General features: G+C 39.2%; 1 protein-coding gene across 1 annotated transcript in view; it reads right to left on the minus strand.

The window, feature by feature from the left end:
• The window catches only part of LOC129535967 (uncharacterized), a 126,958-nt gene extending 99,454 nt beyond the window's left edge, over positions 1–27,504 (minus strand). The window contains exons 1-6 of the mRNA XM_088836980.1: positions 27,488–27,504; positions 27,189–27,261; positions 26,994–27,079; positions 17,212–17,717; positions 7,063–7,161; positions 5,437–5,536 (exon numbers count right to left, since the gene is read on the minus strand). Coding sequence (XP_088693106.1) covers positions 5,437–5,536; positions 7,063–7,161; positions 17,212–17,717; positions 26,994–27,079; positions 27,189–27,261; positions 27,488–27,504 — 881 coding nt within the window. The remainder of the gene's footprint in view (positions 1–5,436; positions 5,537–7,062; positions 7,162–17,211; positions 17,718–26,993; positions 27,080–27,188; positions 27,262–27,487) is intronic.
• Between the last annotated feature and the right edge of the window lie 320 nt (positions 27,505–27,824).

Below are 27,824 nucleotides of genomic sequence, written 5' to 3' on the forward strand. Positions count from 1 at the left end.
AAAGAGTAACCAGAGGAGATTTGCTGTACCAGATACTAAGACAGTAATAATTAATACTTATTGAATGCCTATTTGTGCTAGGAATCTTTACAACAACTATAAAAGATAGCTACTAAGATTATCCCTATTTTACAGATGAGGAAAATGAGGCAAAGGGCAATTAAGTGACTTTCCCAAGGTCACACGAATTGATGGAGCTGGGATTTTAACCCTATCAATTTGGCTTCAAGGATTCTTTCTTACCATCACAGCTGCCTGTCTCATACTTTATAATCTAAATAATTAAAATAGTTGAAATAAATTCACATACCCATGGTCAATTAATCTTCAAAAAAGGAGGGAAGAATAAAAAATGGTGAAAAGATAGTCTCTTCAGCAAGTAGTGCTAGGTAAGTTGGACAGATGAATATAAATCAATGAAGTTAGAACACACACTCACACCTTACAAAAAAATAAACTCAAAATGACTTAAAGACTTAAACATAAGACATTACACCATAAAACCCCTAGAAGAGAGCACAGGCAAAACATTCTCTGACATAAATCATATCAATGTTTTCTCAGGTCAGTTAACTAAGGCAATAGAAAAACAAAAATAAACAAATGGGACCTAATCAAACTTACAAGATTTTGCATAGCAAAAAGAAACCAGAAAAAAAAAAAAAAGACCTGGAAAAACAACATTCAGTGTGGGAGAAAATATCTGCAAATGATGTGATAGACAAGGGCTTAATCTCCAAACTATACAAACAGCTCATTTAACTCAATTATAACAACAAAAAAACAAGAAATGAGCAGAAGACTTTAATGGACATTTCGCCAAAGAAGACAAACAGCTGGCCAGAAGGCATATGAAAATATGCTCAACATCGCTAAATACTAGAGAAATGCAGATCAAAACTACAACAAGGTATTATCTTACACTGGTCAAAACGGCCATCATTAAAATGCCTACAGATGACAAATGCTAGAGAGGGTGTGGAGAAAAGGGAAGCCTCCTATACTGTTGGGAATGCAAACTGGCCCAGCCACTATAGAGAGCAGTGTGGAGGGTCCTCAGAAAACTAAGAATTACCACATGATCCAGCAATCCCATTCCTGGGCACATCTGTTGTTCAGTTGCTAAGCTATGTCCGATTCTGCAACCTCATGGACTGCAGCACACCAGGCTCCTCTGTCCTCTACTATTTCCTAGAGTTTACTCAAATTGGTGTCCATTGAGTCAGTGATGCTATCTGACCATCTCATCCTTTACCACCCCCTTCTCCTTTTGCCTTCAAAATTCCCAGCATTAGGGTCTTTTCCAAAGAGTTGGTTTTTCCCATCAGGTAGCCAAAGTATTGGAGCTTCAGCATCAGTCCTTCCAATGAATATTCAGGACTGATTTCCTTTAGGATTGACTGGTTTGATCTCCTTGTAGTCCAAGGGATGCTCAAGGGTCTTCTCCAGCACCACAGTTTGAAAGCATCAGTTCTTTGGTGCTCAGCCTTCCTTATGGTCCTACTCTCACATCTATTCATGACTACTGGAAAAACCATACCTTTGACTATATGGACCTTTGTTAGCAAAGTGATGGCTCTGCTTGTTATTAATAATATGCTGTCTAGGTTCGTCATAGCTTTCCTTCCTGGGAGCAAGCATCTTTTAATTTCATGGCTGCAGTCACTGTCCACAGTGATTATGGAGCCTAAGAAAATAATATCTGTCACTGCTTCCACTTTTTCCCCTTCTACTTGTCATGAAGTGATGGGACCGAATGCCTGGGCACATACAAAACTATAATTTGAAAAGATTCATGAACCCCTATGTTCACAGCAGCACTATTCACAATAGCTAAGACAAGGAAACAACCTAATGTCCACTGATAGATGAATGGATAAAGAAGAGGTGGTACATATATACAATGGAATACTACTCAGCCATAAAAATGAATGAAGTAATGCCATTTTCAGCAACACGGATGGGCCTAGAGATTAACATACTAAGTAAAGTGAAACAGAAAGATAAATATCGTATGATATCATTTATACGTGGAATCTAAAATCTAAAATGGGCTTCCCGTTGGCTCAGTGGTAAAGAATCGACCTGCAGTGCAGGAACCACAGGAGATGTGGGTTCAATCCCTGGGTCGGGAAGATCCCCTGAAGAAGGGCATGGCAACTCACTCCAGTATTCTTGTCTGGAGAATCCCATGGACAGAGGAGCCTGGCAGAATATAGTACACAGGATTGAAGAGTCGAACATAGCTGAAGTTACTTCGCATGCATGCACAAAATATGACATAAATGAACTTATCTACAAAACAGAAAAAGACTCACAGACACCAGAGAAGACTTGTGGTTGCCAAGGGGTAGAGGCATGGTGGAGGAAAGAACTGGCAGTTGGGGATTAGCGGATGTAAGCTATTATATACAGGATGGATAAACAACAAAGTCTTACTGCATAGCACAGGGAACTATATTCAGTATCCTGTGATAAACCATTATGGAAAAGAATATTTTAAAAAAAGTCTATATGTATGTAACTGAGTCACATTTTGTGCTCAGTTGCTCAGGCGTGTCTGACTCTTCTGAAATGCCATGGACTGTAGCCTGCCAGACTCCTCTCTCCATGGGATTTCCCAGGCAAGAATACTGGAGAGGGTTGACATTTCCTTCTCCAGGGGATCTTCCCAACTTGGGGATCGAACAAGTCTTCTACATCTCCTGCAGCCAGAGTCTTTACCCACTAAGCCATCAGGGAAGCCCAAGTCACTTAACTGTATAGCAGAGATTGACACAACATTGTAAAGCAACTATACTTCAATTAAATTTTAAAAATAGCTGAAATCTCAATAGGCAGATCAATGAAATAGAATACACAGCTCAAAAGCATACTAGTGTATATGAAACTGAAGCTATGATCAGGTTGAGAACTCAAATTAGTGGATAACAAGAGGATGTATTCAATAAAAGCCTGCAAAGAGGTAATATAGTGTTATGGATAAATGCACAGGCTTTGGTATCAGATAAACCTAAGCTTATATAAAAGTTTACCCACTTATTAGCTTTCTGACCTTGATGTAAAAGGAGTGACTTACTCACGAAGGCATCTATCAATAAATTGCTTGATGTACTGCCCTATACAAAATGATCACTCAATATACCCCATCATTATCAGCACTCAATAAATACTAGCTATCATTATCATTGGCATGGGAGGAATAAAACTTGAATCTCATTACCGCACACCATACACAACAAAATTTCCAGCTAAATGTAGAAAAAAGAAATAAAAAAATCATATAGATCTATCTAACTTGAAAGCAAGGAAAGGTTTTTTCCAGTTACAAAAACAATGGGAAAAAAATCTTAAAACAAAACATTGATAACTAAACAATAATAAGAATTAAACACCATGCGTAGGTGTTTTAATGTAGTATAAATTTAAATACTAAATTTACTAATTTAAATTACATTAAAACTTTTAACCCTGATTTCAATTTTTAGAAAATTTCACTAAAACTTACTCTTTATCAATTAAATCACCAAGAACTTTCAGAACAATATTTTTAATATCTTATTGCTCGCCAAGACCTGGACTCTGGTGCTTGCTCTGCCTCTCCTGTTCCTTAAAGGAGTTGGTGGGCGAGACATCATTAACAGAGACCAAGTCAGATGGATGCAGGTCTTTCTATCCCAGTTGTGTTGTACAAACTGCTCGATTCTTGTCCAGAGTAGGAAAAAGTCAGGATTTCAGAAAAATCTAAAAAACAATTTGACATTGTTGGGACTTCCCTGATGGCCCAGCAGTTAAAACTCGGTGCTTACACCCCAGGGGGTACGAGTTCAATTCCTGGTCAGGGAACTAAGATCCTGCAAGCTGTGTGGTGTGTGGCCAAAAAAATTTTTAATTAAAAAAAAAAAAGAATTTGACATTGTATTATAAGATCTCTCTTAATCTAGATTTCAGTTCAGTTCAGTCACTCAGTCGTGTCCAACTCTCTGCGACCCCACGAATCACAGCACGCCAGGCCTCCCTGTCCATCACCAACTCCCGGAGTTCACTCAAACTCATGTCCATAGAGTCGGTGATGCCATCCGGCCATCTCATTCTCTGTCGTCCCCTTCTCCTCCCGCCCCCAACATTTCCCAGCATCAGAGTCTTTTCCAATGAGTCAACTGATCGCATGATTTAGATTTATCAAATGTCAAAACTTATTTGCTTCTCATCTAAACACTTTTCATTTTGCAACTTACTTTTTTTTTTACATATAGATAACTTTAAATACTTTAAATACTAAGCATACATTGGTCTTCCCTCATAGTTTAGCTGGTAAAGAATCCATCTGCAATGCAGAAGACCTCGGTTCGATCCCTGGGTTGGGAAGATCCCTTGGAGAAGGGAAAGGCTACCCACTCCAGAACTGGCCTAGAGATTTCTGTTTTAGTCCATGGGGTCGCAAAGAGTGGGACATGACTGTGCGACTTTCACTTTCAGGCATATATTTAAAATACAATCCCCAAAGCGATAAGTGGTGAGTTTCACACCAGCGGGCAGTGAGGAACTAGAGAAGAATGGTGGAGAGTGAGTGGACTTTGGGGTCTTAGCTCTGCTGGGTCTTACCCTTGCTCTGCCTTTTTCCAGCTATATGACTCAATGAATTGCCACATTTCCCGGCACATTAGTTTTCTCATCTATAACCTGGGAGTGATAATCAGACCTCTTCTGTTGGATCCTTGTAAGGAGTATAGATAACACCTGTAAAGTGGCAGGTCCACTGTCCATCACAGAGTAGACGCTTTCCAGTGCTTGCTATTGTTATTACCTCCTCCCATTTGTTTGATTTGTCATGTATTGATTGTTAATTTGTTGAGATGTTTAGTTTCCCATTAGCTCCTTGAACATAGGGACTGATTTTATGTTTCCTTAGAACAGTGCTTTGCTTACAGCTGGCTTTTCTTTCCCTGATTCCCTTCCTCCTCCCCATCGTCGTCACAGGTGATCTTTTACAGCCTACCTAACAAGGTTGGTTGACGGGTAAGTCTTGTACCGCAGAGTGACTTTTCCATGAGTTACCAGGAAGAGAAGGGTTTGTGAGTAGGTATATATTTTTTATAGTACAGATACAATAGGCAAAGTGATAGGGTAACTTGTCCAGAGTCCCATAGGCTCTGCATCTCTTCTTGCCTACACCCTGGTGGCTCAGATGGTAAAGAATATGCCTGCTATGCGGGAGACCTGGGTTCAGTCCCTGAGTCGGAAAGATCCACTGGAGAAGGAAATGGCAACCCACACCAGTATTCTTGTGTGGAGAATTCCATGGACAGAAGGGCCTGGCAGGTTATAGTTCATGGGGTCGTAAACAGTCTGACACAACTCAGCAACTAACACCCACACTCTGTATCAGCTACCTAATAAAAGTATAGAATTCTAAAGACTGCAAAGGGCTCCTACATTTGCATTATGGCTACTTGTAGTTTCTTCACAGCAGTATCAAGAATTGTCTTCCATTTCAGAATTTCCAGTTTTGAGGAAGGATGCTGTAGTACCCAACCTTAAAAAAAAAAAGACACACACATTAACACAACAGGGACATTTCAAACTGTATACTGAGCCAGCACTCACCGGGTAGACCCTATCCAGCCATCAGTCTACCAAAGTCTACCTGGTGGGAAAAAACCCAAATCCATTTATATCAAAGCACAGCTTAAGAATTATTTTTCCTATAGGAGGATTTACACTGAAGGGATCATATCTTTAACCCCCTATGATGACATCTCAAGTATTAGAGGCCTTTCAAGAATGTCTTCACATCATGTGATTTTAGCATCCTCAGGATAGAATCCCATCTATCAAGGAGAACATTTTATAGGTAGTCAATAGACTTGGGTTCAGTTCCTGATTCTCCTACTCACTAGTTTGGGTACTCAACATCTCTGGGCTCCAGTTTTGTCATCAGTAAAATGGGGGAGCTGAATGAGATGATTTCTAAGGCCTCTTAGCTCTACAGTTCTTCCTTTATAAAAACTCTACCCTGGTAATGAACATATGGAAGGATCCACCAACAGAAAACCTGCTATTTCTTTATTCCAAGTCTAATGCATTAAATAAACCAGTAAATTACACGTAGAATAAAATTTGGAAAATAAAGAGTGGCATGGGGAAGGACATGGTTATCTTACCCCACAAGCACTGTTACCATTTTGGTGTGGCTCCTTCCAGATTTTTTCCCCATATGCATAGGTGCTTTAAAGCATTATTTTGTACTGAGAATGTTTACTGTTTACTCTGTCTCCAGATCTTTTGCCTTAGTCATGAGCTCTTCATTTTAGCCATAACTCCAGGTGAAACTTTGAATCAGGGCATTCTGGTTCCTCCCCACTCTGTTCACCTCTAACCCCACCTTAACACGAGAATAAGGACAGGCTTAACTTTCTCTTCCCAAATTATGGAACTACTTGACTTCCCTTTCTTTGAGGCATCGTACCACCCCCATCCCATGCAGCTCAAGTTGGGCTGACAGTTACAGTTCCTTACCACACATGAGCCAAAGACCCAGGTTTGACCAACAGTGTTACTCCAATTCCGAGGCAACCATCATTGGGCCATAATGTGGGTACCTAACTGAAGTAGAGCTCATCAGAGTCACTACCTTGACTAATCAGAGTCAATCCCAATATCCTGAGATTATGTGGACATTGGAGGAGAAGAAGCACTTTCTTCCTAGGCAGGGAACATGTGAATTTAGGGCTGGGGGTGACATCTTCTTTACTGTATGAAATGAGTCTAACTGTAGATTTCAGCCAGAGTTGGAAGAAGAGTCCCTGAAGCATGGAGTCCAACACCCTCGTTACCCAAGCTGATTTCTCAGAACCCTGGAGAAAAAGATCCCAGGGGACTAGAGTGGAGGAACCAGAGGTGGCTGGATTAGAGAGGGATGCCTTTGAAAAGTTTGACTTGGAGTCCATAAACTTAAATGTCTGACTCTTATTGAGGTTATACCAAGAGGATGGCTGAGAGAAAGTTTCCAAATTCAGGGAATGGAAGTGATTCTCACTCTGGGTGGTAAGGGGATCTTACCATTTTCTAAACAGATCTTGGATGTCAGTGAGAAGTGGGTGACAACAGGTAAACTGCTTTTCTGGGAGATCTGGGGACACTGCTTTTGGTCAACAAGAGCTAGGAAAGAAGGAAGAAGGAGGAATGTGAGCAGGGAGATGGGAAGGAAGAGAAAAAGAAAGCATTTTGCTAGATCATCATCAACAGAAAATCCAATTGTCAATATTTTAATATTCTTACCAGGGAATTAAAATTTTCCATAAGTACCCACAATTACCCATAAAATATTTTCATTAGTTCTGGAGTCAGTCTTTCAAACTGAAAATTTCGGAATTCCCTGGCGGTCCAGTGGTTAAGATCTGCCTGCCAATGAAGGGGACATGGGTTTGATCCCTAGTTGGGAAAGATCCCACATGCTGCAAAGCAACTAAGCCCATGCAGCACAACTACTATGTCCCTGCTACAACATGAGAATCCCCTAATCACTGTAACTAGTGAAAGCCCACATGCAGCAACAAAGACCCAGCAGAGCCAAAATTAAATAAATTAATTAATCAATTAAAAATTTTAAATGAGCATAGATTTATTCTCAAAAAAAAATAGAAAATTCCTCTGCATAATTTCTTAATTTATTAGGGGACTGTGTTTATGCTTTGAAGACTTGCCTTTTCACATGAGAACTACTGAAAAAATATTTATATTTTACTTTAATTGCTTCTTTTAGTAACTGGATAACAGCAGCCTGTTGTTGGCTTAAAAAAAAAAAGCATGCTCAACAATGGTAATTATTAGAGAGATGCAGATCAAATCTACTGGTCAGAATGACCATCATTAAAAAGTCCACAAACAGATACTTAGAGAAGGTGTGGAGAAAACAGAACTCTCCTACACTCTTGGTAGAAAAGTAAATTGGTGCAGCCAATACGGAAGTTCCTTAAAAAACTGAAGAAAAAAAAAAAAAGCCAAACCCTGAAAACAGAGTTGCCATATGAGACAGCAATCCCACTCCCAGGCATATATACAGAGAAAACTATAATTTGAAAAGATATATGCACCCCTATGTTCATAGTAGCACTACTACAATAGCCAAACACAGAAAAAACCTAAATGTCCATTGATAGATGAATGGATAGAGAAGATGTATACACATACACAATGAAATACTGCTCAGCCATAAAAAGAGTAAAATGATGTCATCTACAGCAACATAGATGGACTGAGATCATCATACTAGGTGAAGTCAGTCAGAAACAGAAAGACAAATGCCAAGTGATATCACTTATATGTGGAATCTAAAATATGACACAAATGAGCTTATTATGAAACAGAAACGGACTCACAGACATAGAAAACAAACTTATGGTTACTAAAAGGGGTAAGGGGGTGGGGAGAGGGACAAATTAAGAGTTTTGGATTAGCAGATTCAAACTACTATATATGTGATAGACCAACAAAAAGTACTGTCATACTGTATAACACTTGGAACTATATTTAATATCCCGTAATAAATGATATGGGTGTGTATAACTGAATCATTCTGCTGTACAACAGAAACTAAAACAACACTGTAAATCAACTATACTTCAAGTTTAAAAAAAAGGCTACAAGGACACAAAGTCTTTCAGTATCATTAAGTTTTAGGCTAAAATATAAATCTAAGACAATAAATTTATTAATCTATGAAGTGGAGTGAATTCATCCCACAGAGAAAACATATACATTTTAAAAGCTGTCTAAATACAAAGCGCAGAGGAATTGATGCTTTTGAACTGTGGTGCTGGAGAAGACTCTTGAGAGTCCCTTGGACTGCAAGGAAATCCAACCAGTCCATCCTAAAGGAGATCAGTCCTGGGTGTTCATTGGAAGGACTGATGTTGAAGCTGAAACTCCAGTCCTTTGGCCACCTGATGCGAAGAGCTGACTCATTTGAAAAGACCCTGATGCTGGCAAAGATTGAGGGTGGGAGGAAAAGGGGATGACAGAGGATGGGATGGTTGGATGGCATCACCGACTCAGTGGACGTGAGTTTGGGTAAACTCTGGGAGTTGATGAACAGGGAGGTCTGGCGTGCTGCAGTTCATGGGGTCGCAAAGTCAGACATGACTGAGCAACTGAACTGAACTGAACTAAATATAAAATTTAGATATATTTTGAAAAGAAAGCAAAACTCATGGGAGCTTCTTAAATTTTATATGTAAATTAGGAGGTCTGTAAGTCCAAGATCCCATAACAAACAGGCTGTATCAGATGCAGAAATAAATAAAGATGAGAAAATCACAATGATAAAAAAAAAAGCAAAAGAAATAAGGCTATAGATAAGAAATTGAACAGTAACCATGAGTTACATCTATTGAGCACTATGCTAAGTATATTAAGTTCAGTTCAGTTCAGTCGCTCAGTCGTGTCTGACTCTTTGTGACCCCATGAATCACAATACACCAGGCCTCCCTGTCTATCACCAACTCCCGGAGTTCACTCAAACTCATGTCCATCGAGTCGGTGATGCCATCCAGCCATCTCATTCTCTGTCGTCCCCTTCTCCTTCTGCCTCCAATCCCTCCCAGCTTCAGAATCTTTTTCCAGTGAGTCAACTCTTCGTATGAGGTGGCCAAAGTATTGGAGTTTCAGCTTTAGCATCAGTCCTTCCAGTGAATACCCAGGACTGATATCCTTTAGAATGGACTGGTTGGATCTCCTTGCAGTCCAAGGGCCTCTCAAGAAAGAGACAGGAATACCAGATCACCTGACCTGCCTCTTGAGAAACCTACATGCAGGTCAGGAAGAAACAGTTAGAACTGGACATGGAACAACAGACTGGTTCCAAATAGGAAAAGGAGTACGTCAAGGCTGTATATTGTCACTCTACTTATATAATTTATATGCAGAGTACATCATGAGGAACGCTGGGCTGGAAGAGGCACAAGCTGGAATCAAGATTGCCAGGAGAAATATCAATAACCTCAGATATGCAGATGACATCACCCTTATGGCAGAAAGTGAAGAGGAACTAAAAAGCCTCTTGATGAAAGTGAAAGAGGAGAGTGAAAAGGTTGGCTTGAAGCTCAACATTCAGAAAACTAAGATCATGGCATCTGGTCCCATCACTTCATGGGAAATAGATGGAGAAACAGTGGAAACATTAAAAGCATTATATTATTTAATTCTCTCAACAAAGTTATACCATTAATTCCTCTCCCTCTCTCATTTTATAATGAGGAAATACCCACACTTTGATAACCACTACTACAGGGCAACTCAACCCCTTTATTAAGAGCAATCACTTTTTCTTAAAAAGTAAAAATCCTATTGCTGTAATTATCTGCCAAAGCAAATACACTGAGCCTCATGAACCATCAGGAATCAACAATAATACCTATATACTAAAGGTTACCATTAGGATCATATAAAAGAATAAGGATAATAATAATAGCAAAAAACAATATGTAGTGTCTGCTACGTTTAGGTTCTTTTCCAAGTGCTTTAGTGATTATTTATTTAACATTCCCAACAACACTGGAAGGAGGTATAATTTGTAGTATCATGTTACAAATAATGAAGCTGAGGCAAAGAGAGGTTACAAAATGTGTTCAAGTTACGCACCTATGGAGTGAAAAGCCAGGATTTGGACCTAGAAGCCTTTGACCATGTGGATCAAAACAAACTGTAGAAAATCCTTAAGAAGATGGGAGTGCCAGACCACCTTCCTGTCTCCTGAAAAACCTGTATATGGGTCAAGAAACAACAGTGAGAACTAGACATGGAACATTGATTGGTTCCAAATTGAGAAGGGAGTACGACAAGGCTGTATACTGTCACCCTGGTTATTTAATTTCTGTGCAGAGTACATCATGCAAAATGCCAGGCTGGCTGAATCACAAGCTGGAATCAAGATTTCTGGGAGAAATATCAACAACTCAGATATGCAGATGATACCACTCAAATGGCAGAAAGTGAAAAGGAACTAAAGGGTGAAGGAGTAGAGTGAAAAAGCTGGCTTCAAACTCAACATTCAAAAACTAAGATCATGGCATCTGGTCCCATCACTTCATGGCAAATAGAGGAGGAAGAAGTGGAAACAGTGACAGAAGTGGAAGCAGTGACAGTGATTTTGGGCTCCAAAATCACTGCAGACGGTGACTGTAGCCACAAAATTAAAAGACACTTACTTCTTGGAAGGGAAGCTGAAACAAAACTAGATAGCATATTCAAAAGCAGAGACACCACTTTGGCGACAAAGGTCCATACAGTCAAAGCTATGGTTTTTCCAGTAGTCGTGTATAGATGTGAGAGTTGGACCATAAAGGAGACTGAGTGCTGAGGAACTGATGCTTTCAAATTGTGGTGCTGGAGAAGATTCTTGAGAGTCCTTTGGACTGCAAGGAGATCCAACCAGTCAATCTTAAAAGAAATCAACCCTGAATAGTCATTGGGAGAACTATTGTTGAAGCTCCAATACTTTGACCACCTGATGGGAAAGAGGTGACTTACTGGAAAAGACCCTGATCCTGGAAAAGATTGAAGGCAAAAGAAAGGGGCGGCAGAGGAAGAGATGGTTAGCACAGCTGACTCAAACAGACATGAATTTGAGCAAACTCTGGGAGACAGTGGAGGACAGAGGAGCCTGGCATGTTGCAGTCCATGAGGTTGCAAAGTCAGACATGACTTAGCAACTGAACAACAATCCTAAGAGCAAAAGTGTAACCTCTACAACTAGGTTACTTCTCTATCTCAAAGGGGTTGTTGTAGGGATAGCTACAACTACTATTTATTCTTGTTGTCAAATCATTATCATTATTATGATAGTAGAATGGGAGTTAGGGCTGAAGTAGTATAAAGAACAATATACTGGGAGTCAGAAGACCAGGGTTAGGGGTCACAGATCTATCAGAAATTGTGTGACTCTGGGCAAGTTACTCAGCCCTTCATGAAAGAGAAACCCTATCAGCTATCCCACAGGAATATCAGGACAACTAAATTAGACAATGGTTAGAAAGTTCCCTATGATCTGTTGTTGTTGAGTCATGTCTGGCTCTTTGCCACCCCATGGATTGCAGCATGCCAGGCTTCCCTGTCCTTCACTATCTCCTGGAGTTTGCTCACACTCATATCCATTGAGTCGATGATGCCATCCAATCACCTCATCCTCTGTAGTCCCCTTCTTCTGCCCTCAATCTTTCCCAGCATCAGGGTCTTTTCCAATGAGTCAGCTGTTCACATCATGGAGCTAAAGTATTGGAGCTTCAGCATCAGCCCTTCCAATGAATATTCAGGGTTGATTTTCTTTAGAATTAACTGGTTGGATCTCTTTGTAGTTCAAGAGATACTCAAGAGTCTTCTCCAGCACCGCAATTTGAAAGCAGCAATTCTTTGGCGCACAGCCTTCTTTATGGTCCAGCTTTCACATTTGTGTGTGACTACTGGAAAAACAATAGCTTTGACTGTGCAGGCCTGTGTCAGCAAAGTGATGTCTCTGCTTTTTAACACACTATCTAGGTTCATCATAGCTTTTCATCCAAGGAGCTAGCAGTTTCATGGCTGTAGTCATCGTCTGCTGTTATTTTGGAGCCCCCCCCCAAAATAAAGTCTGTCACTGTTTCCTTCCCCCCTCATCTATGTGCCCTGAAGTGATGGGACTGGATGCCATGATCTTCATTTTTGGAATGTTGAGTTTTAAGAAAGCTTTTTCACTCTCCTCTTTCACCTTCATCAAGACACTCTTTAGTTCTTCTTCGCTGGCAGTGTCATCTGTGTATCTGAGGTTATTGATATTTTTTCTGGCAATTTTTCCAGCTTGAGCTTCATCTATCCTGGCATTTTGCATGATGTAGTCTGCATAGAAGTCAAATAAGCAGGATGACACTATACAGCCTTGACATTCTCCTTTCCCAATTTTGAATGAGTCCGTTGCTCCATGTCCAGTTCTAACTGTTGCTTCTTGACCTGCATACAGGTTTCTCAGGAGGCAGGTAAGGTGGTCTGGTATCCCATCTCTTTAAGAATTTTCCACAGAATGATCCACATAGTCAGAGGCTTTAGCATAGTCAATGAAGCAGAAGTAGATATTTTTCTGGAATTCCCTTGCTTTTTTCTATGATCCAACAGATGTTGGCAATTTCTATGACCTGTAAAACTAATATGATTTTTATTTTTAAAAAATAGCTCTTTTGCTACATCTAAATCTATTTATATATATTCAACACAATAGAAAGTGAAATGGGAAATATTAAGGTTCTGAACATAAAGTCTCACTCTAGTAGGAGTCAGAGCAGGGTCTACCAATACTCTTCACTGTGCAGTGCTAATCTCTGATGAAGATGTTCATCCTTTTTGAATTGCATGACTGTGCTAATTACTCATATTTCCCTATCAAGTTTTCTGAAATTATTATCAGCAATGACTTCAGGTCTCTAAGCTTCTTTAAAAAAACATTTCTAGGCTTGCAAATGTTTTAGCATCTGAGAATAGCATCCATTTCTTGGAAATAAAATAGTAAACTTCATTTTAGCTGTGAAAACCATGGAGACTAAGAGTAAATGATGGGATGAGGCAACATTCTGAGAGAGGTGAGTGGTACCTCAGAAGTGAAAGAAGAAGGCAGCACGACTGAACTCTCTGTTAGGCACAGAACCCTTCCAGGAACCTAGAAAATGTGTTAATTTTAATTTCTTCTCAAACAGAAAAAACCTGAATATGACAACAATGAATATACAAGTTTAACTGAATTATATTTGTCTTCATAACAATACAGTCATAAGAAGTTACTTTTAGTAGCTTTATGGTGGTAGGGACTCAAGAAGGCAAAAGTGCCCAGAACCCACAAAAGTCATAATGTAGTCCAGGGAGTGAGGGAACACAAGCAGTTCTTCTTCAGTGGTGGGAAGAAATGGGCTGTGGAAGCAGCATTGACCCAAGTGCCTTTAAAATGGGCCAGTTTGTACTATTTCACACACATATCACATTATTACAGGTTCCTAACTCTAGGCTTACAGACTCAAGTTTTTACTCCCCTCTCTGAAATTAATTAAATGCTCTTTATGACCTTGGATACACCCATCCTTCCACTCAATTCCTTTTATTTACCCCCTTATAAAAAGTAAAGCTTAATTTTTCACAATGACTTGGTTATCCTTTTTTTCCATTGTGATAAAATATACATAATGAAATTACCATTTTTAACCAGTAAAATATTTTATTGTGGTTGAATATGCATAACTTAAAATTTATCACTTTACCAGTTTTTAAGTGTACAGTTCTGTAGCATTAAGTTCATTCACATTACTGTACAACCATCATTACCATCGAGCTTCAGAAATTTTTCATCATCCTTAACTAAACTCTGTACCCATTAAACTTAAAATCCCTGATTACCCACCCCCCCACCTCCACTTCCCAACCCCTGGCAACCACCATCCTACATTCTGTCTCTATGTGTCTGACTACTCTAGGTACCTCATACTATGTTTATTGTTTACAGAGTATACTATATTTGTTGTTTTATTTCTAGATTAAAATGCCTTCAAGGTTCATCCCTGCTGTACCATGTATCAGAATTTCACTCCTTTTCAAGGTTAAATGATATCCCACTGTATATACATACCACATTTTGTTTATCTCTTCATCTGCTGATGGACATTTGGGCTGTTTCCACATTTTGGTTACTATGAATAGTGCTGCTCTGAGCATTGGTTGTACAAAAATCTGTTTGAGTTCTCACTTACAATCACCTCCAATTGAAGATAACCTTATCCTGGGCCTCAAATATTTTTAAAAACAATTTTTCAAGTACAATGTCTGGCACAAAATAAAAAATAATCATATTCACAGGGAGTCAAGAGAACATGAATGAGAACCAGCAGAAACAAAAGCAGAACCCAGAAATAGATTTAAATACCTATGCCCATCTGACTTTTGACAAAGATGCAAAAGCAACTCAAAAGAGGATAGACAGTATTTTCAACAAATAAGCTGAAGCAACTGGCGATCCATAACCCAAAAAATGAACCTCAAGTTGGTCTCAGATGTATACAAAAGTTAACCTAAAATGGGTAATAGGTTTAAATATAAAACGTAAAGTTATAAAACTTTTAGGAAAAAAAAAAAAAGAAAAACTTCAGGATCTAGGGCAAGGCAAGGAGTTCACAGTCTTGATAGCAAAGGCACCATTTATTTTAAAACTTATAAATTTTATTTCTTCAACATATAAAACTTTTTCTCTGCAAAATATCCAAGTAAAACAATGAGGAGACACTGGGAAAAATATTTGTATAGCACATATATAACAAAGGACCAATATCTAGAATATATAAAGAATTCGCAAAACTCAACAGCAAAAAAATATATTATCCAATTAGAAAATAAGTAAAGACATGAAAGACATTTCACTGAAGAGGACACACAGATGGCAAACATTCAGCATCATTAGCCATGAGAGAAATGCAAATTAAAACCACAATGAGACATCACTACACATCTCCAAGAATGGCTACATTAAAACACAGTTATAATATCCAAATGCTAGTGAGAACGTGGAGGAAGGAGATCACTCAACATTGCTGGTAGAAATGTATTCCAAAATGGCACAGCCATTCTAGAAAACAATTTGGCAGTTCCATATAGAAGGAAACATGCAAATACCTCATAGTCCAGCAATTGTACTTCTGGGCACTTATCAAAGAGAAATCAAAACTTATATTTACACAAAAATCTGTACATAAATGTTTGAGCAGCTTTCATAATATTCAAAAACAAGGGGGGAAAAACCCCACCCACTGAAGGAATGAATGGTTAAACTGTGGGACATCCATACCATGGAATGCACACTGCTGCTGCTGCTGCTAAGTCGCTTCAGTCGTGTTTGATTCTGTGCGACCCCATAGACGGCAGCCCATCAGGCTCCCCCATCCCTGGGATTCTCCAGGCACTAACACTGGAGTGGGTTGCCAATTCCTTCTTTAATGCATGAAAGTGAAAAGTGAAGTCGCTCAGTCGTGTCTGACTCTTCGCGACCCCATGGACTGCATCCTACCAGGCTCCTCCGTCCATGGGATTCTCCAGGCAAGAGTACTGGAGTGGGTTGCCATTGCCTTCTCCAGGAATGCACACTACCAAGCAATAGAAAGGGACAAACTATTGATACATACAACCTAGATGAATCTCCAGAGAATTAAGTTGACTGAAGAAAGACAATCACCAAAAATTAAACATTGTAGGATTTCATTTATACAACACTCTTAAGATGACAAAATACATAGGACTTCCCTGGTGGTACAGTGGAAAAGAATTCACCTGCCAATGCAGAGGACGCGGGTTTGGCCCATGGATCTGGGAGATTCCATATGCCATTGAGCAACTAAGCCTATGCACCACAACTACTGAAGCCCATGTGCCTGGAGCTGTGTTCGGCAAGGAGAGAATGCACTGCAGTGAGAAGCCCGCCTACCTAACCAAAGAGTAGTCCACACTCGCCACTAGAGAAAGCCCGCACATAGCAATGAAGACCCAGTGCAACAAATAAAAATATAAACCAAAATACAGAAATGTAGAACACATTGGTGGTTGCCAGGGTTAAAGAGGGTGTGGGGACAGGAGGGATGTGGGTGGGATTATAGAAGGACAACATAAGTGATCCTTGCTGTGGTAGAATGTTTTGAAGCTTGACTGTGTTAGTGTCCATATTCTGGTTGTGATGTTTTCCAAGATGTTGTCATATGGAGAAAATGAGTAAACAGTATATGGGATCCCTTTGTATTAATTCTTACACATGTGGGTCTATAATTTTCATAAAACAAAAAGTATAATTTTAAAGATTACATATGTGGCTAGCATCCTATTTTTGCTGGATCAAGCTGCTGTACGAGAATCTGTAGGATCCCCTGAGGTAGAGACGTAATATCACATGAATATGAAGCATAACAGATGCTTTATTTAACTGAAAGCAATTTAAATTTTTGTATCTTATTCCTGATCTTCACTAATAATGTATTAAAATGATTAATGTAAAAGTAATTATCCTCCAATTAAAATAAATAAATTAAAAATAAATAAATAAAATGATTAATGCAAACCAAATATCATTAATACAATGTTTTTTCAATATCTTACTTGTCATTTTCATTTTTATTTTTAAAACTGGAGGATTATTTATAAATCTAACTAGTAACTTCTACTTACATGTTTTTACCACAGGTTTACTTGCTGCAACATGATGGTCTTCTTTTACTTTCACCAAGCAATTCCTCTTATGATATTCTTCTCTTGAGCAGCTGTTGATTTTGTATCCCTTTAAGTCGATCATAGTCATGATACTGGTATCATCTTGTAAAGCACTGCATTTCTTCAACATAGGATTTTTGGTTGCATACTTATAAGTATCTGCAGTAAGATCATGCCAACTGTAATCCACAAGATTTACAATTCCCACAGGGAAAGAAATGTTATACACAGCATATTTCTGCAATATTTCCTCAAGTTCGTACAGTATTTCAGCAGCAGTGAGTTTGTATTCTTCAAATAGAGACTTCTGCAGTTGTAGTTTGGAAAATTTAAAATTAGTAGATAACATAGAAACACTAGAAGCTTGTGAGACACCAAATGAGATGAACTCATCTTTCTCCCCGGATTCAGCTACTGTAGAAAGTCTTGCTTTCTCTAGTTCTTTAAACATACTCCTTGTAGGACTGTAAAAAACACATATGAACTTTAAAGATATTTTATACTTTTTAACCTAGTAATTTGACTTCTAGAAACCTATCTTAAGGTATAATAAAAAAACTATAACATCTATGCATAAAATTGCTAACTACAGCATTATTTTTGAATAGGAAAAAAATGTAAAACAATCGAAGGCCTTATAGAGATAGAGTTAAGTAAATAATGCCATACTCATACAATAGGTCGGAGAAGGCAATGGCACCCCACTCCAGTACTCTTGCCTGGAAAATCCCATGGATGGAGGAGCCTGATAGGCTGCAGTCCATGGGGTTGCAAAGAGTCGGACATGACTGAGCGACTTCACTTTCATTTTTCACTTTCATGGATTGGAGAAGGAAATGGCAACCCACTCCAGTGTTCGTGCCTGGAGAATCCCAGGGACAGGGGAGCCTGGTGGGCTGCCGACTATGGGGTCGCACAGAATCGGACACGACTGAAGCAACTTAGCAGCAGTAGCACCATATAATAGGTAGCCGTAAAAATTGTTTGAAAAATTGCTCTTAATAACTTGGGGAAATGTTTATGTTATAATATTGTATAAAAGTACACATAATTGCATGTGTAGAAAGATCTCAAATATATTATTTATATATAAATATATATATAATATATATATCTGGCATTAAAAGGACTAAGCAAATGCTGACCCAAAAGCAAACTTTGTGAGATTATAGAAGTCAACTTTTATTTTCTCTTTTTATACTTTTCTACATGAAAATTTATTATGCGTATACACAGATGATAAAAACCAATATATGTTTTTCAATAAGTGTTTATTCAACTGTTTAATTTTAAGACAGGGATCACTTCTTCCAGAAACCCTTCCCTGAATTTCTTAGTCTACATTTTCTGTGTTCCTGTAGCCCACTCTATACACTCCTATTAGATGTTAGATCAATCCTGGGTGTTCATTGGAAGGATTGATGCTAAAGTTGAAACTCCAATACTTTGGCCACCTCATGCGACGAGTTGACTCACTGGAAAAGAGTCTGATACTAGGAGGGATTGGGGGTGGGAGGAGACGGGGACGACGGAGAATGAGATGGCTGGATGGCATCACCGACTCGATGGACAAGAGTTTGAGTGAGCTCCGGGAGTTGGTGATGGACAGGGAGGCCTGGTGTGCTGTGATTCATGGGGTCACAAAGAGTCGGACACGACTGAGTGACAACTGAACTGAACTGAACTGAATAGTACACTAACATTCTAAAGCAGACAACAAAAACAGACTGACAGAAGACTAGGCGTTTCAGATATTGGAATTTTATAAGCCACAGTTTATAAAACAACTAGGATATAATGTTTAAAACTTCCAAGTGCTCTTCCCCTTTTGGTAATAGCATCTGGGTAATCCAAAGTACCTCACGCTGACTTTGGAAGACAACTAGAGAAGCTGAACAGAATATTAAAAAAATTTCTCGTTAAAGGTAATAGAGAACTAACAAGATAGTGAAGGGCTACTATCAATACTCTCAGTTCAGTTCAGTTCAGTCACTCAGTCGTGTCCGACTCTTTGCGACCCCATGAATCACAGCACGCCAGGCCTCCCTGTCCATCACCAACTCCCGGAGTTCACTCAAACTCATGTCCATCGAGTCGGTGATGCCATCCAGCCATCTCATTCTCTGTCGTCCCCTTCTCCTCCTGCCCCCAATCCCTCCCAGCATCAGAGTCTTTTCCAGTGAGTCAACTCTTCGCATGAGGTGGCCAAAGTATTGGAGTTTCAGCTTTAGCATCAGTCCTTCCAATGAACACCCAGGATTGATCTCCTTTAGAATGGACTGGTTGGATCTCCTTGCAGTCCAAGGGACTCTCAAGAGTCTTCTACAGCACCACAGTTCAAAAGCATCAATTCTTCAGCGATCAGCTTTCTTCACAGTCCAACTCTCACATCCATACATGACCACGGGAAAAACCATAGCCTTGACTAGACAGACCTTTGTTGGCAAAGTAATGTTTCTGCTTTTTATTATACTATCTACGTTGGTCATAACTTTCCTTCCAAGGAGTAAGCATCTTTTAATTTCATGGCTACAATCAGCATCCGCAGAGATTTTGGAGCCCAAAAAAATAAAGTCTGACACTGTTTCCCCATCTATTTCCCATGAAGTGATGGGACCAGATGCCATGATCTTTATTTTCTGAATGTTGAGCTTCAAGCCAACCTTTTCACTCTCCTCTTTCACTTTCATCAAGAGGCTTTTGAGTTCCTCTTTACTTTCTGCCATAAGGGTGGTGTCATCTGCATATCTGAGGTTATTGATATTTCTCCCGGCAATCTTGATTCTAGCTCGTGCTTCTTCCAGCCCAGCGTTCCTCATGATGTACTCTGCATAGAAGTTAAACAAGCAGGGTGACAATATACAACCTTGACGAACTCCTTTTCCTATTTGGAACCAGTCTGTTGTTCCATGTACAGTTCTAACTGTTGCTTCCTAACCTGCATACAGTTTTCTCAAGAGGCAGGTCAGGTGGTCTGGTATTCCCATCTCTTTCAGAATTTTCCACAGTTTATTGTGATCCACACAGTCAAAGGCTTTGGCATAGTCAATGAAGCAGAAATAGATGTTTTTCTGGAACTCTCTTGCTTTCTCCATGATCCAGCAGATGTTGGCAATTTGATCTCTGGTGCCTCTGCCTTTTCTAAAACCAGCTTGAACATCTGGAAGTTCACAGTTCACATACTGCTGAAGCCTGGCTTGGAGAATTTTGAGCATGACTTTACTAGCGTGTGAGATGAGTGCAATTGTGCAGTAGTTTCAGCGTTCTTTGGCATTGCCTTTCTTTGGGATTGGAATGAAGACTGACCTTTTCCAGTCCTGTGGCCACTGCTGAGTTTTCCAAATTTGCTGGCATATTGAGTGCAGCACTTTCACAGCATCATCTTTCAGGATTTGGAATAGCTCAACTGGAATTCCATCACCTCCACTAGCTTTGTTCATAGTGATGCTCTCTAAGGCCCACTTGACTTCACATTTCAAGATGTCTGACTCTAGGTGAGTGATCACGCCATTGTGATTATCTTGGTCGTGAAGATCTTTTTTGTACAGTTCTTCTGTGTATTCTTGCCACCTCTTCTTAATATCTTCTGCTTCTGTTAGGTCCATACCATTTCTAAGCCCATCTTTGCATGAAATGTTCCCTTGGAATCTCTAATTTTCTTGAAGAGATCTCTTGTTTATCTTATTCTGTTGTTTTCCTCTATTTCTTTGCATTGATCGCTGAGGAAGGCTTTCTTATCTCTCCTTGCTATTCTTTGGAACTCTGCATTCAGATGTTTATATCTTTCCTTTTCTCCTTTGCTTTTTGCTTCTCTTCTTTTCACAGCTATTTGTTAGGCCTCCTCAGACAGCCATTTTGCTTTTTGCATTTCTTTTCCATGGTGATGGTCTTGGTCCTTGTCTCCTGTACAATGTCACGAACCTCCGTCCAGAGTTCATCAGGCACTCTATCAGATCTAGTCCCTTAAATCTATTTCTCACTTCCACTGTATAATCATAAGGGATTTGATTTAGTCATATCTGAATGGTCTAGTGCTTTTCCCTACTTTCTTCAATTTAAGTCTGAATTTGGCCATAAGGAGTTCATGATCTGAGCCACAGTCAGCTCCTGGTCTTGTTTATGCTGACTGTATAGAGCTTCTCCATCTTTGGCTGCAAAGAATATAATCAATCTGATTTCGGTGTTGACCATCTGGTGATGTCCATGTGTAGAGTCTTCTCTTGTACTGTTGGAAGAGGGTGTTTGCTATGACCAGTGCATTCTCTTGGCAAAACTCTATTAGCCTTTGCCTTGCTTCATTCCGTGCTCCAAGGCCAAATATGCCTGTTACTCCAGGTGTTTCTTGACTTCCTACTTTTGCATTCCAGTCCCCTATAATGAAAAGGACATCTTTTTGGGTGTTAGTTCTGAAAGGTCTTGTAGGTCTTCATAGAACCATTCAACTTCGGCTTCTTCAGAGTTACTGGTTGGGGCATATGCTTGGATAACTGTAATAATGAATGGTTTGCCTTGGAAACGAACAGAAATCATTCTGTAGTTTTTAAGATTGCATCCAAGTACTGCATTTTCGACTCTTTTGTTGACCATGATGGCTACTCCATTTCTTTACCCTGCTGCTGCTGCTGCTGAGTCACTTCAGTTGTATCCGACTCTGTGTGACCCCATAGACGGAAGCCCACCCGGCTCCCCCGTCCCTGGGATTCTCCAGGCAAGAACACTGGAGTGGGTTGCCATCTCCTTCTCCAATGTGTGAAAGTGAAAGTGAAGTCGCTCAGTCGTGTCTGATCCTTAGCGACCCCACGGACCGCAGCCTACCAGGCTCCTCCATCCATGGGATTTTCTAGGCAAGAGTACTGGAGTGGCTTGCCATTGCCTTCTCCATTCTTTACCCTAGAGAGATGGAAATCCAAAGAGGAATTTGAGAGGCTTAGAGACTGATCAAGGCTTTTTGTAGTTTTGTGGAGGCTAAGGGTTTTGGAGTCCAGGCTTTCCAATGGGAGGCTGCATCCTAGGAGTAAGTGTTGTCCCAAAAGTAGACCTAGACCAGCACATTCAAAGACAGCTTCAAATCACTGCATTCTCTGAAACTGAATTAAGGTGACCCCTGGCTGTTTCTTCAAGCCTCTGACAAACAAATGTAAATCTCCTTCAGAACAAGATAATTTCATCTTAGCCCTCAAATTATTTTTAAAAACAATTTTTCTTTTTTGTAAAAAAGAGAGCTGAGGTATTTCTTTATGTATTAAAAAACCCTTTTTATTTTGTAATGTGGTATAACCAATTAACTATGTTGTGATAGTTTCAGGTGAACAGCAGAGGGACTCAGTCATACACATACACGTATCTATTCTTTCACAAACTCCCTTCTCATCCAGGTTGCCACATAACATTGAGCACAGTTCCATGTGCTATATAGTAGGTCCTTGTTGGTTTCCATTTCAAATACAGTAGTGTGATATTTTGTGGACTCTTGCAATATTTAAAACTTTTTCATTATTATTATGTTTGCTATAGTGATCTATGATCTTTAATGTTACTATTACAAAAAGATTAAAACTTACTGAAGGCTCAGATGATGGTTAACATTTTTCAGCAATAAGGTATTTTTTAATTAAAGTGTGATGTGAACATTGGATTTTAGACATGATGCCATTGTATACTTAATAGACTACAGTTTAGTTTGATATGACTTTTATATGTACAGAGAAACCAAAAAATCTGTGTGACTCATTTTATTGTGATATTTGTTTTATTACTGTGGTTTGGAACCATGTAGTTTGGAACACTGATGGAGTTTCACTTGAATACTGTCTTTATAAAATGGTCCACAGCACAAAGGAGCCACTTGCATTTTTCTTCTAAATTGTGGTTCCATTAGCATAGTTTGAAAAAAATGACATAGGTTTTCTAGCTAAGTGTTTAATGTGAAATAAAAGGGAACACTGTTTTAAGATCAAAGGTATTTGAGGTGGAAAAGAATTTTAAATGCGGGAGTTCCTTGGTGGTCCAGTGGTTAGGTCTTGGCACTTTCATTGTGGTGGCCTGGTTTAATCCCTGGTTGGGGAACTAAGATCCCTGAAGCTTCATGGCATGGGCCAAAAAACAAACAATAAAAGATTCTAAATGTGGATCTTAAATTTTTTAACTCTGAGCACTGGTTATATTATTACATTGATATTTAAAAGCTGGAAAGCCCATTTTTAAAAATATTTAATATATTTTCATAGTAATAATTCATTAAATTTCTATACTTTTTAGAGCTTAAAAGTCACTCTCATAAATATTATCTTATCAATTTCTAATACTCACCCTATGAGTCAGCTAGTGTGTTATCTCTATTTTATATTATTTTCTTTGTAAATCCTATATATATGCATTAGTGGTAAATTTATCTATTGCTCAAATAAAATGATAGAGATTGGATAAAGACAAATGTCATGTGATACTAGTTATATGTGGAATCTAAAAAAATGATACAAACTAACTTATTTACAAAACAGAAATAGACTCACAGACTTAGAAAGCAAACTTATGGTTACCAAAGGTGAAGTGGGAGAGAAATAAACTAGGAGTTTGGGATTAAAATATGTACAATACTATATATAAAATAAACAACAAAGACCCTACTGTATAGCACAGGGAACTATATTCAATATCTTGTGACAATTTGTAATGGGTAAGAATCTGACAAAGGAAATACATATAACTGAATCAGTTTGTTGTTTACCCTGAAACACTGTAAATCAACTATACTTCAATTTAAAATAAATAAAATGATAGAGACTGTACTTATTACAGTAATTATAGTAACACCTATTATTTATTAATTCCCCAGTAGCTAAGACTGTGCTCCCAATGCAGGGGGCCCAGGTTAATCAATTTTATCACATGTAAAATGATGCCAATAATTATAGCTCTTTCACAGGGTTGTTAAGAAATTTAATGGATATTTGAAAAAAACAATCTTTATATGTTTGGTTTACTTTCCAGATAAAAGCTCAAATAATGGACCGTTGAGTTCAAAACCAGATTAAACAATCCTCTTCTTTTTTTCTTTGATGTGGACCACCTCTTCAAAGTGTCCACTGAATTCACCACAATATCACCTCTGCTCCATGCCCTGGCCCCTAGGCCATAAGGCACATGGGATCCCAGCTCCCTAACCTGGGGTTGAACCCACACCCTCTGCACTGGAAGGCAAAGTCTCAACCACTGGACCACCAGGGAGGCCCCCAGACTTAATAATCTTGACAAGAGATAATAAACAATAAAGGTGTTGGGACCTGGCCCAGTCTTAAAGTAGCCCCACTTCTCCAGGCACAGCACATGTGAAGAAACCATTCAGCAAAATTCAACAGGCACAGTTCTAGGTGCTGAAAAGACATGGTGAAGAGGACCGACCTCTGCCCTAATGGACCTTACATTCTAGTTGGAGAAGGAGAGGAAGGAAAGAAGGAAGGGAGGAAGAGAGGAAAGGGAGAGAAAATTACAGGTAGTGGTAACTAATGATAAAATTAAAACAGGGCAGTATAAAAGAGTGATGATAGGGTATGTGTATCTTTTCAGAGGAGGTGACATTCAGGTTGAGATTCAGACGATGATGAGGAAGAGTCAACCATAAAATAATATGGAAGAAAAATGTCTGCAGCAAAGTGCACAGCAAATGTAGAGAACTTAAAGTAGGGATGGCTTGATTGTTAAATGAATTCATCGCACATAACAGCTGGGGCTTAGTAGGTGTCATGGAGTGGTGTATGAGGTGGTCAGAGGACAAGTGGGAAAGGAAATCACAGAAAGGCCTGCAGTTCATGATAAGAAGTGTGGATTTTATTCTTGCTGAAATGGCTGCAGTAGGAAAGCCAATGGAAGAAAGAGGGTGTTACCAATCAGAGTTGACAGAAGCAAAACTTAAGCCATGCCCTGAGGTAGACATCAAATGAGAAAGCTGGGCAGCCAATAAACCTCTGGAGCTTTATATAAATAGACCTACTTAATGCTCACATGACAATCTGATTTCATCCACTGAGTGCCAATTATAAAACCAATTGTGGATACAAACTGACCAAGTTATGCTGAATTGCATTTAGGCAGAAAGAGTTGAAAATGAAGAGACAACGGACTTCTGAAAAGAGCAGCAACTTGCTGGGGTCTTGAGAAAAGATATAGCAGGCTCAAAAAACCCCAGACCAGATTAATATTTATCAGGGCTTTTCAACCCTGATATTACTGACATCTTTAACCAGATGATTCTCTGTGGTTGGCTGTTATGTGCATTGTAGGATATTTAGCAGCATCTCTACACACCAGGGGAGAAGGCAATGGCAAACCACTCCAGTACTCTTGCCTGGAAAATCCCATGGACAGAGGAGCCTGGTAGGCTGCAGTCCATGGGGTCGCGAAGAGTCGGACACGACTGAGCGACTTCACTTTCACTTTTCACTTTCATGCATTGGAGAAGGAAATGGCAACCCACTCCAGTGTTCTTGCCTGGAGAATCCCAGGGACGGCGGAGCCTGGTGGGGTCACACAGAGTCGAACATGACTGAAGCGACTTAGTAGCAGCAGCAGCAGCTACACACCAGATTGACAATAGTGCCACGACTGCCTAGTTATTAATAACCAAATATGTCTTTGAAAAGTGAAAGTGAAGAGAAAGTGAAAGTCAGTCGTGTCCAACTCTTTGCAACCCCATGGACTATACAGTCCATGTAATTCTCCAGGCCAGAATACTGGAGTGGGTAGCCTTTCCCTTCTGCAGGGGATCTTCCCAACCCAGGGATCAAACCCAGGTCTCCCGCATTACAGGCAGATTCTTTACCAGCTGAGCCACAAGGGAGGCCCTTAGACGTTGCCAAACATCCCTGAAATGGGCTGGGGGAGCTGTGCCTGCTTGAAAACTCATAAGTTGACAACTTTTAAGCTTTGTGATGTATGTTCTAAGGTTGAGGTATTTTAATTTCCACTTCACAAATTAAGAAATTATCATAATTAGAGGGTAAAAGTGTTGTGGAATGACTGCTGCTGCTGCTGCAAAGTTCACTTCAGTTGTGTCCAAATGACTAGTTTCATTATTTCATTCATCTTTGTGGGCTTGACACAATTTCATGGTTGTTAATCACAAATCTCTTATTAAGTACATTCTATATGTCAAGCATTATCTTTGGGACTGGGGATAGAGAAGTGACAGAGAAGTGATTAAGTGAGTAAACTACTTTAACCTCTATAGACTTGACACTTTCATGAGGAGAGAGAGGGCAAACAAATAAACAGAAATATCATTTATAAAGCTAGAAAGTATTAAGAGTAGCAGAAATATTAGGCAGGGGACTAAAGAATACCAAAACGGGCATAGGGTTTATTTGAAATAAGGCAAATAAGAAAAGTCTTATCACAAAGGTGATACTTAAATAAAGACTTAAAGAGAATAGAGAGTATACAATGCAGAAAGCTGAAGAAACACCTAGAACAAACTGCCTAAGGCAAAAGTGGAGCTGGGTTTGTTGTGAAATAGCAAGGAAATCTGGATGACTGGTTGATTTGACCACTTTTGCTTAAATCAACCAATAATTTGGCCAAAATAAAGTTCTCCATTGACTTCATAATCAGCTTTGAAATGGCAATTCTGTGATGTGGTTTCTTGGGGGATGAGGAATAGGGGAGGACTAGTCCTGACCACCCTATAACCTTTTGAGAATATAAAGTGACCCTATCAAATAGAGAATAAATTCCAAATGTTTTACTTATAGTTAGCTCCTTCAGTGCATTCCAAAAGGGGGAAGTGGTCTTCACATTTTCTCCTTTCCCATATTTTCCTTTTTGGTTTTATCTGAAAGAAAAGAAAATTTTCTGATTAAAAAAGACAAAAAAATCAGTCAAAGTAAGTTAATTTTTAAAAAAGTAAACTATAATTTGACAAAACTGAGCTATATTATTACCTGATCAAAAAAATAGATGGGTCCGGGGTCCAAAAGTTTAATTTCAGTTAAGTCTTTCATTCTACCAGGAGACCTAAGAAGGAGAAATTGGAATTCTGAAGTTAGGTTATCATGTCTGAAGGTAATATTTCAAAGCACTTGATGGTTTTAAAGTTTAAATATTTTATTTTCAATTAAGTGTAAAAAAATTAAGGGGGTGGCACAAGCCTCCCTTTACCTCTACATTCATTTCATAGGCTATTGACTTGACATTGACGCAATCAGGATTTCATGCTCATGTCAATACTGAGTTTCTCAACCTTGACACTACCGACATTTTAGGCCAGATAATTCTTTGCTGTCAAGTGTTGCCTTGTGCCTTGTAGAATGTTTAGCAGCATCTCTGCCCTCTACCTACCAGACACCAGTAGCATAACTTCTTACTCAGACAACATAAAGTGTCTCCTGACACTCCAAATGTCTCCTGGGAATTAAAATTGCCTCTTATTAGGAATGACTATGCTAGTATAATGGCCAGGAGACAAAAGTTTTGATAGGGAATGATCTGGTGCTTATGAAGATGAGTGATACTACTGATGGCAGGGTCATCAGAATAGTGCATCTCAAAATGTGGTCCCTGCACACCTATGGGCACCT

The sequence above is a fragment of the Moschus berezovskii genome, chromosome 6 (genome assembly GCF_049115385.1).
Source record: "Moschus berezovskii isolate FMDL1 chromosome 6, NW_MosBer_1.0, whole genome shotgun sequence".
NCBI classification, from domain to species: Eukaryota; Metazoa; Chordata; class Mammalia; order Artiodactyla; family Moschidae; genus Moschus; species Moschus berezovskii.